Source organism: Scyliorhinus torazame, chromosome 20, assembly GCF_047496885.1.
Source record: "Scyliorhinus torazame isolate Kashiwa2021f chromosome 20, sScyTor2.1, whole genome shotgun sequence".
Taxonomy (NCBI): domain Eukaryota; kingdom Metazoa; phylum Chordata; class Chondrichthyes; order Carcharhiniformes; family Scyliorhinidae; genus Scyliorhinus; species Scyliorhinus torazame.
The window spans coordinates 24,182,342-24,198,119 of NC_092726.1; the positions used below are offsets into that span (position 1 = coordinate 24,182,342).

Consider the following 15,778-nt stretch of genomic DNA (forward strand, 5'->3'; position numbering starts at 1 on the left):
TGTATGATTCGAATGGTTAAATCAAAATGGTGGTACGTCACAAGGCTCCACCATCTCTGGCTTTCAACGCTTGTGATACAATTTTACTGATCTCACCTCCGTCCCCTGTGAGCACACATCCAAAGCCCCAACGCTACCATGTCACCAACTACTGGCAAAACCGTCGCACTGATGAATTAGAGGATGGTTCAGGGCGGCAGCTCCGGGAGTCGATGAGGATGAGGGGAGCTGAATATCAAGGTGTAGAGAGATTTCTATTCTGTATCTAACCCCCGTGCTGTACCTGTCCTGGGAGTGTTTGATGGGGACAGTGTAGAGGGAGCTTTACTCTGTATCTCACCCCGTGCTGTACCTGCCCTGGGAGTGTTTGATGGGGACAGTGTAGAGGGAGCTTTACTCTGTATCTAACCCCATGCTGTACCTGTCCTGGGAGTGTGTGATGGGGACAGTGTAGAGGGAGCTTTACTCTGTATCTAACCCCGTGCTGTACCTGTCCTGGGAGTGTTTGATGGGGTCAGTGTAGAGGGAGCTTTACTCTGTATCTCACCCCGTGCTGTACCTGCCCTGGGAGTGTTTGATGGGGACAGTGTAGAGGGAGCTTTACTCTGTATCTAACCCCATGCTGTACCTGTCCTGGGAGTGTTTGATGGGGACAGTGTAGAGGGAGCTTTACTCTGTATCTAACCCCCGTGCTGTACCTGTCCTGGGAGTGTTTGATGGGGACAGTGTAGAGGGAGCTTTACTTTGTATCTAACCCCGTGCTGTACCTGTCCTGGGAGTGTTTGATGGGGACAGTGTAGAGGGAGCTTTACTCTGTATCTCACCCCGTGCTGTACCTGTCCTGGGAGTGTTTGATGGGGACAGTGTAGAGGGAGCTTTACTCTGTATCTCACCCCGTGCTGTACCTGCCCTGGGAGTGTTTGATGGAGACAGTGTAGAGGGAGCTTTACTCTGTATCTAACCCCGTGCTGTACCTGTCCTGGGAGTGTGTGATGGGGACAGTGTAGAGGGAGCTTTACTCTGTATCTAACCCCGTGCTGTACCTGTCCTGGGAGTGTTTGATGGGGGCAGTGTAGAGGGAGATTTACTCTGTATCTAACCCCGTGCTGTACCTGTCCTGGGAATGTTTGATGGGGACAGTGTAGAGGGTGCTTTACTCTGTATCTAACCCCGTGCTGTATATGTCCTGGGAGTGTTTGATGGGGACAGTGTAGAGGGAGCTTTACTCTGTATCTAACCCCGTGCTGTACCTGTCCTGGGAGTGTTTGATGGGGACAGTGTAGAGGGAGCTTTACTCTGTATCTAACCCTTGCTGTACCTGTCCTGGGGGTGTTTGATGGGGACAGTGTAGAGGGTGCTTTACTCTGTATCTAACCGTGTGCTGTACCTGTCCTGGGGGTGTTTGATGGGGACAGTGTAGAGGGAACTTTACTCTGTATCTAACTCCGTGCTGTACCTGTCCTGGGAGTGTTTGATGGGGACAGTGTAGAGGGAACTTTACTCTGTATCTAACTCCGTGCTGTACCTGTCCTGGGAGTGTTTGATGGGGACAGTGTAGAGGGAACCTTACTCTGTATCTAACTCCGTGCTGTACCTGTCCTGGGGGTGTTTGATGGGGACAGTGTAGAGGGAACTTTACTCTGTATCTAACTCCGTGCTGTACCTGTCCTGGGAGTGTTTGATGGGGACAGTGTAGAGGGAGCTTTACTCTGTATCTAACCCCGTGCTGTACCTGTCCTGGGAGTGTTTGATGGGGACTGTGTAGAGGGAGCTTTATTCTGTATCTAACCCCGTGCTGTACTTGTCCTGAGAGTGTTTGATCGGGACAGTGCAGAGGGAGCTTTACTCTGTATCTAACCCCGTGCTGTACTTGTCCTGAGAGTGTTTGATCGGGACAGTGTAGAGGGAGCTTTACTCCGTGCCTTACCCGGTGTTATACCTGTTCTGGGAGATGTTGGTAAGGGGTGTCAGAAATGAAAGTGTTTAATCCCCAACATTAATCATTCTTTGATTCTATGACCATCCATCACTTATATGAGCAACAATATCATTAAAATGTTGTTTTGATTGCCAAGCTATTTCCCACTGTTGACATAGTGTCAATCCCTGGAGAAACAATTTGTATGAGCTATAAAACGTCAGCTGTTACTGGTTTAAATTAAATAAAAGTAAAGGCTTAAAAATCTTATTTAGTAATCCAACGTTGCAGCCCAGTAATTGTCCCAGAAGAGTGTAGATGGGACAGTCTGTGGTCACAAGGCTACAGGAAGAACCATAACGGCCATTCTGCCTATCGATATTTGCTGGCCCTTTGAACTCTCCAGTTATCTCACCAACCCCCTCCTCTTTCCCAGTGACCCGGGGTGAAATTCTCCTACCCGCCCCGCCACATTTCTGCTCCGACCGGCCGGCGGGAGTCTCCGTAACACCGGCCGGTCAATGGGGTTTCCCATTGTGGGGCAGCCCCACACCGTCGGGAAACCCCCGGGCACCGGCAAAACGGAGACTCCCGCCGGCGGAGAATGACGCCCCCGGGATTAAAGGTGTTAAATGTGCTGGTGCCTGAGGACCAGCTCTTCACAGATACTTACCCACAGGGTCTGTATGTGAAAACGATATAGCTCTCTTCGTCTGTGCGCTCCAGGAATGTGACACAGGTATGTTTTTCCCAGTGCCTCATCGCCTGCCTGAAGATAGCTCTCTGGCTCCCTGTAAAACAGCACAGATTCTACTCAACGATTTCCGACAGGCAGCAGGGAGGGTGACTATCAGGGTGCATACCTACACTGAGATATCCCATTTCAATCACCAGGTGGGCCCGCAAACCTGTCTCCCGCTCTGCAGCCATTTTTTTTTTGGACAGTATTGTTCCGAAAAGCCATGCTGCTAAGTATCAGCACTCAACAGCTGTCATCCCTGCTCAACTGGGGGCGACTGCTTTGTCTTCATTTGGAGGTTATTGTGACAGGCAGGCCGAGGCCAACTAGATACTGTTGTGGGCCAGGGTTTAGAGGACCCCAAAGTGTATCATGGAGTTCACCTGACCCACAACTTTTACTAGATTGTGGTATGGGGAGCACACGGCCCACTCTACAGGTGTGGGACAGCAGAAATGGAAAAGTAATTTTTAAAGCAAAACAATGTTTATTCTATGAACTCAAGTTAACCTTTTTAAAACATACAGTGAACATCTTAGCAACCATTAATTCAAATACAACCCCCAAAGAATACAACACTAAGTAATCCTTTCTGCTTTCCTTTTAACATGTATCAGATTTAAAACACCTTTTACCAGAAGCACATCAGGTTAAAGTCACTACTGTTATTAGTTTTAAATCACCAGGATCGATTTAGATTACAGAGAGAGATTCATACACCTTCTGGCTGTGACTGCAGCTATCCAGCTCTGAAAACGAAGCTAAAACACACCCCGCAGCAAACAGCCTAAAACAAAAGTAAAAAGCTGACAGCTCCACCCACTCTCTGACATCACTGCGGTAGTAAACACCCATTTCTTAAAGGTACTCTCACTACAGATATTTATAGACACACCCATTTATAAACACCCATTTCTTAAAGGTACTCTCACATGACAATACATAACATATGTAGGCCGGGATTTATTGGTTGTCACGCCAAAGTGATATTCCGTTCCCACCGATAGCGCACGGGTTTCCTGGCGTCCAGCCAACGGGAAATCCCATTGACAATGGTGGGACCTCCGCCGTGGAAAAACTCGCAGCGGGTGGATCGGTAAATCCCACCCATAGTTACTGATAATCTACCATTTCCCCGGCTGGTCGCTTGACATCCCGTCCGTTAATCACCTGTCATTGTGCCGGTTCGCTAGTCCAAACCCAACTTTCAAGACATTTGTTGAAGGAAACATTAGTCTGGTGAGCTGTATTTTCACTCGCAAAATCACCGCCCCTCCAGTACTCTCCCCAAAGTCGCTGATGCCCCTTTGCTCTGGGTGTGGCCGTGGTGTCAAGTGGATCCGACCAATAGAAAGTCGGTTTAGAAAGTCGGTATGCAGGTACAGCACGTAATTAAAAAGGCAAATGGAATGTCAACGTTTATTGCAAAAGGACTGGAGTATAAAAGTAGAGAAGTGTTGTTGAAATTGTATCGGGTGTTGGTGTGACCACATCTACAATATCGTGTCCAGTTTTGGTCTCCTTATTTGAGGAAGGATGTGGTGGGATTGGCGGCAGTTCAGAGGTTCACCAGATTGATTCCGGGGATGGCCGGGTTGACGTTTGAGGAGAGATTAAACAGTTTGGGCTGATGCTCGCTGGAGTTTAGAAGGATGAGAAGGGATCTGATCGAGGTGTATAAGATCCTAAAAGGGATTGATAAAGTAACTGTAGACCAAATATTCTCCCTTGTGGGGCAACCTAGAACAAGAGATCACAGATATAGGTTGTGAGGCGGTAGGTTGAGAACTGAGATGAGGAGGAACTACTTCTCGGAGAGGGTGGTGAATTTGTAGAACTCGCTGCCCCACAGTGCGGCGGAGTCCGAATCATTCAATGGTTTCAGGAAGGAGATGGGTATATTTCGGATTTAAAAACGGGTTAAAGGGATATGGGGAAGAGGTCGGGAGGTGGATTTGAGACTAGGAAGAGATCAGCCCTGATCTGACTGAATGGCGGAGCAGGCTCGAGGGCTGAATGGCCGACTTCTGTTCCTAATTCCCATATTCTGGCCTTGGGCAATGCGGGCCTTTGCATTGAATTTGCAGCACAGGGGTCGGCCATTTGGCTCAACTAGTCTGCCAGTGTTAATGTCCTATGTTAATCTCCCCTTACCCACTCATCCTACCCACTACTCCCTCATCTACTTATCTAGCTTGCCCTTCAACACCACTCATCTCAACCACACAGGGTGGTAGTGAGTTCCACATGGTCGCCACTCTCCGTGTAAAGAGGCTTCTCCTGAACTCCAGACGGGATTTCTTTTTTATTCTTTCACGAGATGCAGGTGTTGTGAGTAAGGCCGGCATTTGTTGCCCATCCCTAATTGCCCCAGCGGAGGTGGCAGTGAGCCGTCATCTTGAACCGCTGCAGTCCCTGCGGAGTAGGTGCAAGAGGGAGTTCCAGAATTTTGACTTATTTTAAAGACCCTAGTTTTGGACACTGCTAAGTGGAAACACTCTGTATCAATCGCATCAAACGCTTTCTTAATTTTAAAGCCCTCTATCAAGTCAACCCCTAGCTTTCACTTTTCTAGAAGAAAGAGCCTAGCTTGTGCCTTCTTTCCTGACCTGTAAAACCTCTGAGCTTTTGTTTAATCCTTGTGAATCTTCTTTGCACCTTCTCCTGTGCCTCAATATCCTTTTTACGAAATGGAGATAAGAAAACAGAGGAATCATTTGCAACCGCATAGGAACACATGTTCGCTGAAAAGACAGGGGTTGCTGAAGCTGTTCATCTTATACTCATCAGGACAATTTATTCAACAGGACAAAGGGGTGCCGGAGGGTTGGCAAGTCCACTCTGGTTTGCCACGGCATTGCCATGGAGGAAGCAAGCTTTAGGCTCACCAAGCTCTTACCTAATTCAAGAAACGGTGCATGGCTTGAACATATTCCTTTTGTTTGCAGAGAACGGGTCCCTGAGTATGAATGTATGTCACTTGCAGCAAATATAAATGAGCCGCATTATGGGCTCGACTGATTATCTTAACTTAGCTGTTAGTGTAGTTACTGCCGCACACAGACTCTTCTCTCGTGGTATAAGTAGTTGTGATCGTTTGAAATTTGGCATTCTAGGGGGGGGGGGGGGGGGGGGGGACGACGACAGTGGTTAGCACTACTGCTTCATGGCAGTGACGACCCGGGTTCGATTCTGGTCCCGGGTCACTGTCCGCGTGAAGTTTGCACATTCTCTCCGTGTCTGCGTGGGTCTCACCCCCACAACCCAAAAAAGATGTGCAGGGTAGGTGGATTGGCCACGCTAAATTGTTCCTTAATTGGAAAACAAAATAATTGTGTACTCTAAATTTTTTTTTTTTTAAAGAAATTTGTCATTCTTTTGTTTGACCTGATGAGTGTATGAGGAAAAGCTTTGCCAATATGTCTCCCTTTTCAGAAATATTCAAGAACACCGTCGTATTGTCTCGAAGAATCCCAGATCAGTGAGCTGATTAGTCCAGCAAGACTGGGTAGATCCCATTAGAGAGACAGGTGACACTCACCAGTGAAATTTCCTCCAATCACATACGGGATCACGCCCTCGGGCCAGACGCGCTCGGGCCTGGAGGTGGAGGCTCGGCGCTTTCGGCTGCGAGTCTCGTTCTTCCGGAACTTTCTGCCCCTCCGCCGAGCAGACTTTCCTCCACCATTCTGGAGTCTGTTACCTACACGTAAGCAGGAGGAGGTCTGAGAACATGGCAAGGAAAACCCTGGAGCTTAGTTTAGTTAATTTATCTGGGAGTCCAGTAATGCAGGGTAATTGTGTAATGGAGAGGCCCAATTCGGTGGTCCCGGTCTCCTCATGATATCGCTGGGTAATCAGGAAATTCTGAGGTAAACATCCGATCCAAAGTAACCCTTGCCCAGCAAGAAGGTGGGAACGGGGAACGGTTGGTCATACCATAGGAGGAGGCCATTGGGCCTGTTGAACCCCATGATAGTTCTCTGCCAGACCAATGTAGCTATTCACCCCCCTCCCCCCTCCCCCCTTTCCCCGCAATTTGTTTTCTCTTCATAAAATTATCCCATTCCCTTTTGAAAACCTCGATCGAATCTGCCTCCGCCACATTCTCAGGCAGCTCATTCCAGATCCCAACCACTCGCTGCGTTAATAACGTTTTTCCTCCTGTCGTCCCTGGTTCTTCTAATTACTTAAATCTGTGTCCGTCTGATTCTCGATCCTCCGCCCTATCGACCTTGTCCCAAACCCCTCACGATGTGTCAGCACCTTTATCAATCTCCGTTCCACCTTCCCGGAGGAGAACGCCCCCAGCTTCTCCCAGTGTGTAGCCAACGTCCCTAGTCTCTGGGACCATTCTCCTCAATCTTTCGTGCACCTTCTCTGAAGATTTCATATCGTTTCCCAGGGTTGGACACGATTGCGGTCCTCACAGCGCATACCTCCTCTGCTCACACTTCAGCACCAAGGGTCACGGGGAAGGGGAAAGACTGCTCTGTGTCCCCAGCACGATAGGCGTAGTTTGATTGTTTTCACTGTCAATAGCTTACTTGTCTCGGGATCTCTTGTTTCTAAGCAGTTATTAAAGAGCCTTTCCAACAGCAATGAAATAAGCTCCCAAAAATACTCCCCCTACGCTCAGCACTTTTGTTAATGTGAATTCCAAGTCATGTAATTCTGCAGAAAGGCAAAACAAAATGCTTATATTGAAATAGCGCGTTAATCATTCCCTCATAAAGAGCCCACAAATGCCTCACCCACACTAAAAATGACTCCCGCGGGTCCCCAGTCAGAGCGAACATAGGACATCCGACCAGCACGGACTCAGTGGAGGAATGGCCCCCCCTTCCATGCCAATGGTTATTAAGCACAGCAACTGTGAGGGCAGCACGGTGGCGCAGTGGGTTAGCACTGCGGCCTCACGGCGCCGAGGTCCCAGGTTCGATCCCGGCTCTGGGTCACTGTCCGTGTGGAGTTTGCACATTCTCCCTGTGTTTGTGTGGGTTTTGCCCCACAACCCAAAAATGTGCAAGTTAGGTGGATTGGCCACGCTAAATTGCCCCTTAATTGGAAAATATGAATTGGGTACTCTAAATTATTTTTTAAAAGCACAGCAACTGTTGCTATGCAGGTGAACAGGGCAGTCACTGAGTTGCACAGTTATATCGCACACACTGCAATATGAGGACGGACCTGCTAAGCTAGTTGTGATGGGGTTGGTTGCGCGATGAATGTCGGTCCCAGGATACCGGGAGAACTCCCGTTCTTTTTCCCTGGGGATCTTAAGCATCAAACTTTACCACTGGAACGGGAAGGGCAGACCTCAACTTAACTTGGTAACTAAAGGATGGGGCCTCTGACAGTGCAGCACTACCTTCATAATGCACTGATGGATCACTGTGGATTCTGTTGCTCAACTGCGGCACAAAATCAGAGTCTCACCAACTCAGTCAAGGCGGCACGTTAAAGTTGTCAAAATGGCACCGACGTTTGCTTATACTGCAAGGCGCCATTAGAATCAATTCTCCCTCTTTATACAACAGCTTTGGGCAGTACGGTGGCGCAGTGGTTAGCACTGCTGCCTCACGGCGCCGAAGACCGGGGTTCAATCCCGGCCCTGGGTCACTGACTGTGTGGAGTTTGTACATTCTCCCCGTGTCTGTGTGGCCTCAGTTAAACCAACTGAGTTTAGTTAGCACAGCGCGGATTGCGTGGGGCTTTACCTCTCCGCCTGTTGCTGTTGGGTCGGTCAGCTCCACTGTCCTTCAGGAGGCTCGTTCCGTTCGAGTGCAGACCAATTAGCTGACCTGAGAGAGAGAAAAAAAAACCTTGTTCATATTTTATTTCAGTCAAATGGGTATCACAGTGAGAATTTAAAGTGAGATGCTAAACTCATCCAGGACTGTCCCAGTTTCTCCCATAATAATTACCTTCACACAATTGTACAATAGACACAGGGGGCGCGATTCTCCACTCCCGCGCCGGTTGGGAGAATCGCCGGGGCCTCCAAAATTTCCCGGGACGCCGGTCCGCCGCACTTCCGCGATTCTCCCAAGCGGCAGGAACGGCCCCGTCGAGTTCCGCGGGCCGCAGGCCGGAGAATCACCGGAGACACCCAAGATGGCGATTCTCCAGCACCCCCTGCTATTCTCAGGCCCGGATGGGCCGAGCGGCCAGCCCAAAATGGCGGGTTCCCCCGGCGCCGTCCACACCTGGTCGCTGCCGTCGGGCACAGCGCGGGAACGCTGGGGGGGTGGGGGGGGTGGCCTGCAAGGGGGGGGGGGATCCTGCACCGGGGGGGGGGGGGTACCTCAAATGTGGCATGGCCCACGATCGGTGCCCACCGATCGGCGGGCCGTCCTCTCTGAAGGAGGACCTCCTTCCTTCCGCGGCCCCGCAAGATCCGTCCGCCATCTTCTTGCGGGGCGGACTCCGAGAGGACGGCAAACACGCATGCGCGGGTGACACCAGTTATGCGGCGCCGGCCGCATCATCTATGCGGCGCCGCCTTTACGCGGCGACTAGGTCTGGCGCGTGTAGATGACGCGGCCCCGATCCTAGCCCATTGTCGGGGCCTGAATCGGTCGGGATAGGGGCCATTTTGCGCCGTTGTGAACCTCGACGGAGTTCACGACGGCGTGGGCACTTTGGCGCGGGAGTGGAGAATCCCACCCATGGTCTCCAGCTCCACTGATTGGGAACGTTTCAGTCCAATTGAGTTATCTAACACCAAACCAAGTAACGATTGAGTGTTTGTGCATGGGCGTGTTTGTGTTTTTGAGTGTGCATGGAACTGCGTGTATTTGTGATAGTGTACATACGTGTATGCAAATATGTCTGGCAGGTGCACATTCATATTTATGTGTGTGACAGAGTGTATAGGTGGGCAAGTATGTGTGAATGTGCAAACAGTGTTTGTACATGTGCAACAATATGTGTGAGTCTACATGCTTGTGAGAAAGACTGCATTTGTGGACATAATCTGTGCATTTGAGTGCACACGTGTGTATATATGTGAGACTTGTGAGAGTGTTTACGTGTGCGTATGTGTACACGAGTACATGTGAGTGCATGCACATATGTATATGAATGAATACATGAATGACTATGTCTGACAGTCTGTGTATGTGCGACAGTGTACGTGTATATGTGTGAGAGATTCCACTTGTGTACTTCAGTATGCCTTCATATGTGTGTGACTGTATGTTTGTATGACAGTGTGTTCAGAGTATGCGTGTGTGCTTAGGTGTTTCTGTATGTGAGTGTGTGTGCGCGCGCGTGGTAAGAATCCAAAGATAATCATTCATGACACTCAACACCTATGCTCCCAAGAGTTGAATAGCCAGTTGTGTGAGGGATGGCAGCGAGAGTGGAAATGTCGAACTGTTCAGAATGATGGTTAGCAATTACATAGAATCATAGAATTTACAGTGCAGAAGGAAGCCATTTTTCCATCGAGTCTGCAGCGGCCCTTGGAAAGAGCATCCTACCCAGGCCCATAACCCCCCCCCCGTAACCCAATAACCCCACCCAAACTTTTTGCACACTAAGGGCAATTGATCACGGCCAATCCACCTCACCTGCACATCTTTGGACTGTGGGAGGAAACCGGAGCACCCGGAGGAAACCCGCGCAGACACGGGGGGAGAACGTGCAGACTCCGCGCAGACAGTCACCCAAGCCGGGAATCGAACCTGGGACCCTGGAGCTGTGAAGCCACAGTGCTAACCACTGTGCCACCGTGCTGACTCTTTGATGAAAGCTAAATAATGTGTCCCACTCTCCTGCTTCCTCCCACTAGCCCTGCAAATCTTTTGGAGAATTGATCTAAATTCAGTTTAGAAGTTATGACGGAATCTGTTTCCTCCTCCCTTTCAGGCAAAGCACATCCCAGATCACAACAACGCGCACATAAAAACAATCCTCATTTCGCCTCGGGTTGGCCTGCCAGTTACCATAAATCTGTGTCCCCCTAGTTTCCGGCCCTCCTGCCAGGGAGACAGAATCTTTGCTGACGCTATTAAAACCTTTCCTATTTCAGAATACCTCGATTTAATCTCCCTTTCGCCCTCTCTGCTTCAAGGAAAAAATTCCCACCTTCTCCAGCCTTCCCGCATCATCAAAGTCCCTTAATGAATCGAGACGACAAGATTAATTTGGCAGAGCGCTCGGGGGACAGGAGTGCTCTCTGTGACAGCAACTTGAAAGGACGCAAGACGTGTAAGGCTCCAGTCTACTTGGCAAGTTCCCGCCGCACAAATTTCCATGAAATAGAACCTCAGATAGGAAATCATAGTTTTCCGAATGGAATATTCTTGGCTCTGCTGTGTGGCAGTAGTCGCCCTCTCCAGCAGCCATCGTTCGCAGCCACAGTCACAGAGAATGGTTTGAAAACATTTATTGCTAGGCCCGTGGGATGTGGGCGGCGTTGGAAAGGGCAGCATTTATTGGCCATCCCTAACTGCCCTTGAGGTGGTAGTGAGCCATCTTCTCGGGTAGAACTGAGCGACCCGCAAGGCCATTTCATCGGGCAGGGCAGGTAAGAGTCAACCACAATGCTATGTGGTCTGGAATCACATGTAAAGATGACAGACTTCATCCCCACTGGAGAACCTAATTGGGGTTCCAACACAAACCAGCAGCTTCATGACCATCAGAGAGAGGAGGTTTTTTGTTTGAGATTTGTTGATTTAAATTTCCACGGTGGGATTTGAATGCGTGCCTCTGGATCATTCGTCCAGGCCTCTGGGTAGCTAAGCCAGTAACATAACCACTACGCTACATACCTAGGCTGCTTGCAGATCCCGGTTTGAAGAGTGTAAAATGTGTACACCCCGATCTACCACAGAAGGTCCCACGGTCTGCGATCATGGTGTAGAGCGAGTTACAGCGCAAGACAACCTTGCTTTCAATACAGTGAGAATGTAGTAGGGAGAAGCAGCAGGAAGAACAGGGGACAAAATGAAAGACTTGTGTTTATCGAGCATTTTTCACCCCCTCAACTGTCCCAAAGTGGTTCAGGAAGTCGCCACTGTTGTAATGCAATCTAGGAAACAAGGCTGGGAAGTTCATAGAAGCACTGCTCATAATTATACCACATAGGGGCAGCACGGTGGCGCAGTGGTTAGCACTGCTGCCACATGGTGCCGAGGTCCCAGGTTCGATCCCGACCCCGGGCCACTGTCCGTATGGAGTTTGCACATTCTCCCTGTGTCTGCGTGGGTTTCACCCCCACAATTCAAAGATGTGCAGGGTAGGGAGATTGGACACGCTAAATTGCCCCTTAATTGGAAAAATAATTGGGTACTCTAAATTTTTTTAAAAAACTTATACCAGATAGAGACGGTGGGCGAGATTCTTCCACACCTTTGGGGCGGCGCAATGCCAGACTGATTTGTGCCGTTTTTGGCGCCAGTCGCTGTCTCACTCACCCTATATCTCTATCTGTCTGTTTCTCTCACACACACTCTCCCTCGCTCTCACTTGCTCACTCTCACACCACTTCTATCTCTACCTGTCTGTCCCTCTCACCCACAGATTATCTCTTCCTCTCTTTCTCACTCGCTCACACTCATGCCATTCGTTGGGGGCGATTCACCGTGCCCCGCGCCGGGGAATCGCCGCAACCACGCCCCGAAGCCGGCCCACCCGCGCCGCCTTGTCCCGCCGGTAAGGTAGGTGGTTTAATCTACGCCGGCGGGACAATCATTTTAGCAGCAGCCGGAGAATCGCGGGGGGGGGGGCCCACCAACCGGCGCAGCGCGATTCCCGCCCCCGCCGAATATCCGGTGCCGGAGAATCCAGCGGGGGCGGGATTCACGCCAGACCCCGGCGATTCTCCGACCCGGTGGGGGGTCGGAGAATCGCGTCCAATGTGTGTGTGTGTGAGCGAGATAAGCAGATAGATAGAGTGAGTGGTGTGAGAGTGAGCGAGTGAGAGAGAGGAAAGAGATAGTGTGTGAGAGAGAGAGAGAGAGAGAAGACAGAGATACAGAATGGCGTAAGAGTGAGCAAGTGAGAGAGAAAGTGTGTGTGAGAGACACAGACAGATAGATAGATAGATAGATGGTGTGAGAGTGAGTGTGTATCAGAGAAAGGCAGAGAGATATAGAAGGGTATAAGAGTGAGTGAGTGAGAGAGGCAGTGTGTGTAAGAGAGAGACATACAGATAGTGGTGTGAGAGTGAGCGAATGAGAGAGAGGGAAAGATAGTGTGTGTGTGTGCGAGAGAGAGCGAGAGAGAGACTGAGCAATTTTGGGCCCCACACCTCAGGAAGGACATACTGGCACTGGAGCGGGTCCAGCGGAGATTCACACGGATGATCCCAGGAATGGTAGGCCTAACATACGATGAACGTCTGAGGATCCTGGGATTATATTCATTGGAGTTCAGGAGGTTGAGGGGAGATCTAATAGAAACGTACAAGATAATGAATGGCTTAGATAGGGTGGACGTAGGGAAGTTGTTTCCATTAGCAGGGGAGACTAGGACCCGGGGGCACAGCCTTAGAATAAAAGGGAGTCACTTTAGAACAGCGATGAGGAGAAATTTCTTCAGCCAGAGAGTGGTGGGTCTGTGGAATTCATTGCCACAGAGGGCGGTGGAGGCCGGGACGTTGAGTGTCTTTAAGACAGAAGTTGATAAATTCTTGATTTCTCGAGGAATTAAGGGCTATGGAGAGAGAGCGGGTAAATGGAGTTGAAATCAGCCATGATTGAATGGTGGAGTGGACTCGATGGGCCGAATGGCCTTACTTCCGCTCCTATGTCTTATGGTCAGAGATAGAGAGATAGGAGTGGTGTGAGAGTGAGAGAGAGGGAGTGATAAAGTGTGTGAGAGAGATAGACAGATAGAGAGAGAGAGAGAATGGTGCAAGGGTCAGTGAGAGAGAGAGAGAGAGCGAGAGAGAGTGTGTGTGTGAGTGAAAGACAGACAGGTGGAGGGGCGTGAGAGAGAGAGCATGTAAGATTGAGAGTGAGACAGACAGTGCGAGAGAGAGAGAGGCATGTGAGAGAGGAAAAGAGACACACAGGCACAGCACACATAAAAGGAAGATCTCAGGGATCGAGAGCAATCACTGGTCAAACAGATTTCATGCTGTCCTGTTAAAAAAGATTAGAGAGACGCTGAAAGATCTTTCCCCTGATATATGGCTGACGTGTTAAACAGATCCTCATTAAACATCAGAACACACTGAACTAAACAGAGAAAACTGGGAGACAGAATCCAACTGCGCAGCTTCCAAAACAAATCATCAGGGAGTTATTTAAACGCACCCAATATTTGCAAGGCAGGGACGTTTCCTGTAAATGTAAAAATACCTAGGCAACACTGCAGTACACAATACAATCAACTTGGTGATAACTCAAAATTGGTAATAACTGCTTTGCTTTGTCACGAGGCTCTGTTGGCAGCCCATGCAAAACGCTGAGGTTTAAACAAACAGAGGTCCGTGGATCAAAACAACTTGCATTTCTATAACCCTCCATGTTAAAAGCAAATCCCAGGATGGTACACTGGAAATATGTGAGAATGCAGGGACAGATCGGTTGGGATGACGGGCAGAAAGCCGAGTTGAAAAAAAGGCCTCGCTTTTTCCAAGGGGCCTTTCACGGCCTCAGGACATCCCCGGGCACCTCACAGCACGGTATGGGCAGCATGGTAGCACAGTGGTTAGCTCTGTTGCTTCACAGCGCCAGGGTCCCGTCCCAGGTTCGATTCCCGGCTTGGGCCACTGTCTGCACGTTCTCCCCGTGTCTCGATTTCCGTGCTGGAACTGGACGCGAACTCACAAACCTTTGTCGAGGTCTAAAGTGATGGCAATGGAATGACAATACCTACAAGGTGACCAAAGGAAAAAACGTGGGCTCGGAACGGAGTTGGCAACGGGCATGGGCAAAGCTACCCACAGTATTGGAAGTAAATGGCGCATTTGAAGCCGGGATCAGGCGACCAAGCGGACAACCGGCTCTGCTGTGATCAGAGCGAGCGTCTGACGAGAGCTATGGAATTGGTGCTGAGGTTAGAGAAGCCAAGAATGCTTTCCTTCACTTGAACCCGAAGACACAGCCAACCTCCTCAAAGTAATAATCTAATCGCTGGCGGCTATGATAACATTCAGAAACAGCCTGGGCTTAGACCCGGGCGCTGGATACTATCAGAACTCACCGAGAGTTTTTAAAAAAGGAACTCCGCAGCCCAAATTGCACATAATAATAGATGTTGCAGGAGTGGTTTGAAGGCTGCAATCTCAGTGTAGGGTCGGGACAATAGTCATTAAGCCATGATGATGGTTCAAGACTTCACATAAGCCTAATGCTCCACAATTCGTTTCAGCGTAGCCACCATCCTTACTGTAAAAATATGGCAACAGGTCCAACTGTTTAAAAATGTATTATTATTTCCTAGCAAGGCCAGCATTTGTTGCTCATCCTGAATTGCCCTTGAAGGTTCGAACGTCCTTGAACTTCTTGATTTGCATGTCGACTGATAAATAGCTCAGCTCCTACTTATCAGGGGATGGCCCATTACTGCCTGTTTTTCTCTCTACCGCCCACAGAACTGGTCGCTTTTTATCCCCAAGGAATTGCGATCGAGAGTACTGAACAAGTGGCAAGAAGTTAATTAGGCATATGGGATAAAGAGAGACATCGAGTGCAGAACCGAGGTTATGCTAACCCTATTTGAACCACTAGGTCACCCTTAGCTGCAGCATGGTGTCCAATTCTGGGCATTGCACTTTAGAGCAGGTTTTTTCAAAGTGCGGGTCGCGATCCATGGTGTCAGGAGGGTGGCGGTGTGATCAGTCGCGTTCCCGTGGAGGTTCCGATTGCGGGAGAAGCGCTTAACGGCCGCCAGTGGCATTTATATTGAGAATGGCCGCTGTCGCCTTTTAAATGAGAAGGAAATTAGGCTTTGTGCAGTCTTCTGGCCCGACGTAGCAGCAGTGAGCAGGTAATGTGCCCTGCACATACATTTGACATCTATGTACATGCTTTTGATGTCAAATCACGGAGGAGAGCGTCTTCAATTTTCTACCTGCTGGCAAGCAAGGCAAGAGGTTTGTAAAGATGAATCGCTTTCCTACAAGTAATAGATGGCCAGACTCACAAATAGAACCTATC

The 15,778-nt window shown here is 49.6% G+C and overlaps 1 protein-coding gene across 1 annotated transcript in view; it reads right to left on the reverse strand.

Moving 5' to 3' along the window:
• The window catches only part of LOC140396979 (bone morphogenetic protein 1-like), a 409,856-nt gene that overhangs the window by 95,109 nt on the left and 298,969 nt on the right, over positions 1-15,778 (reverse strand). The window contains 3 exon segments of the mRNA XM_072485982.1: positions 2,592-2,709; positions 6,199-6,360; positions 8,378-8,461. Coding sequence (XP_072342083.1) covers positions 2,592-2,709; positions 6,199-6,360; positions 8,378-8,461 — 364 coding nt within the window.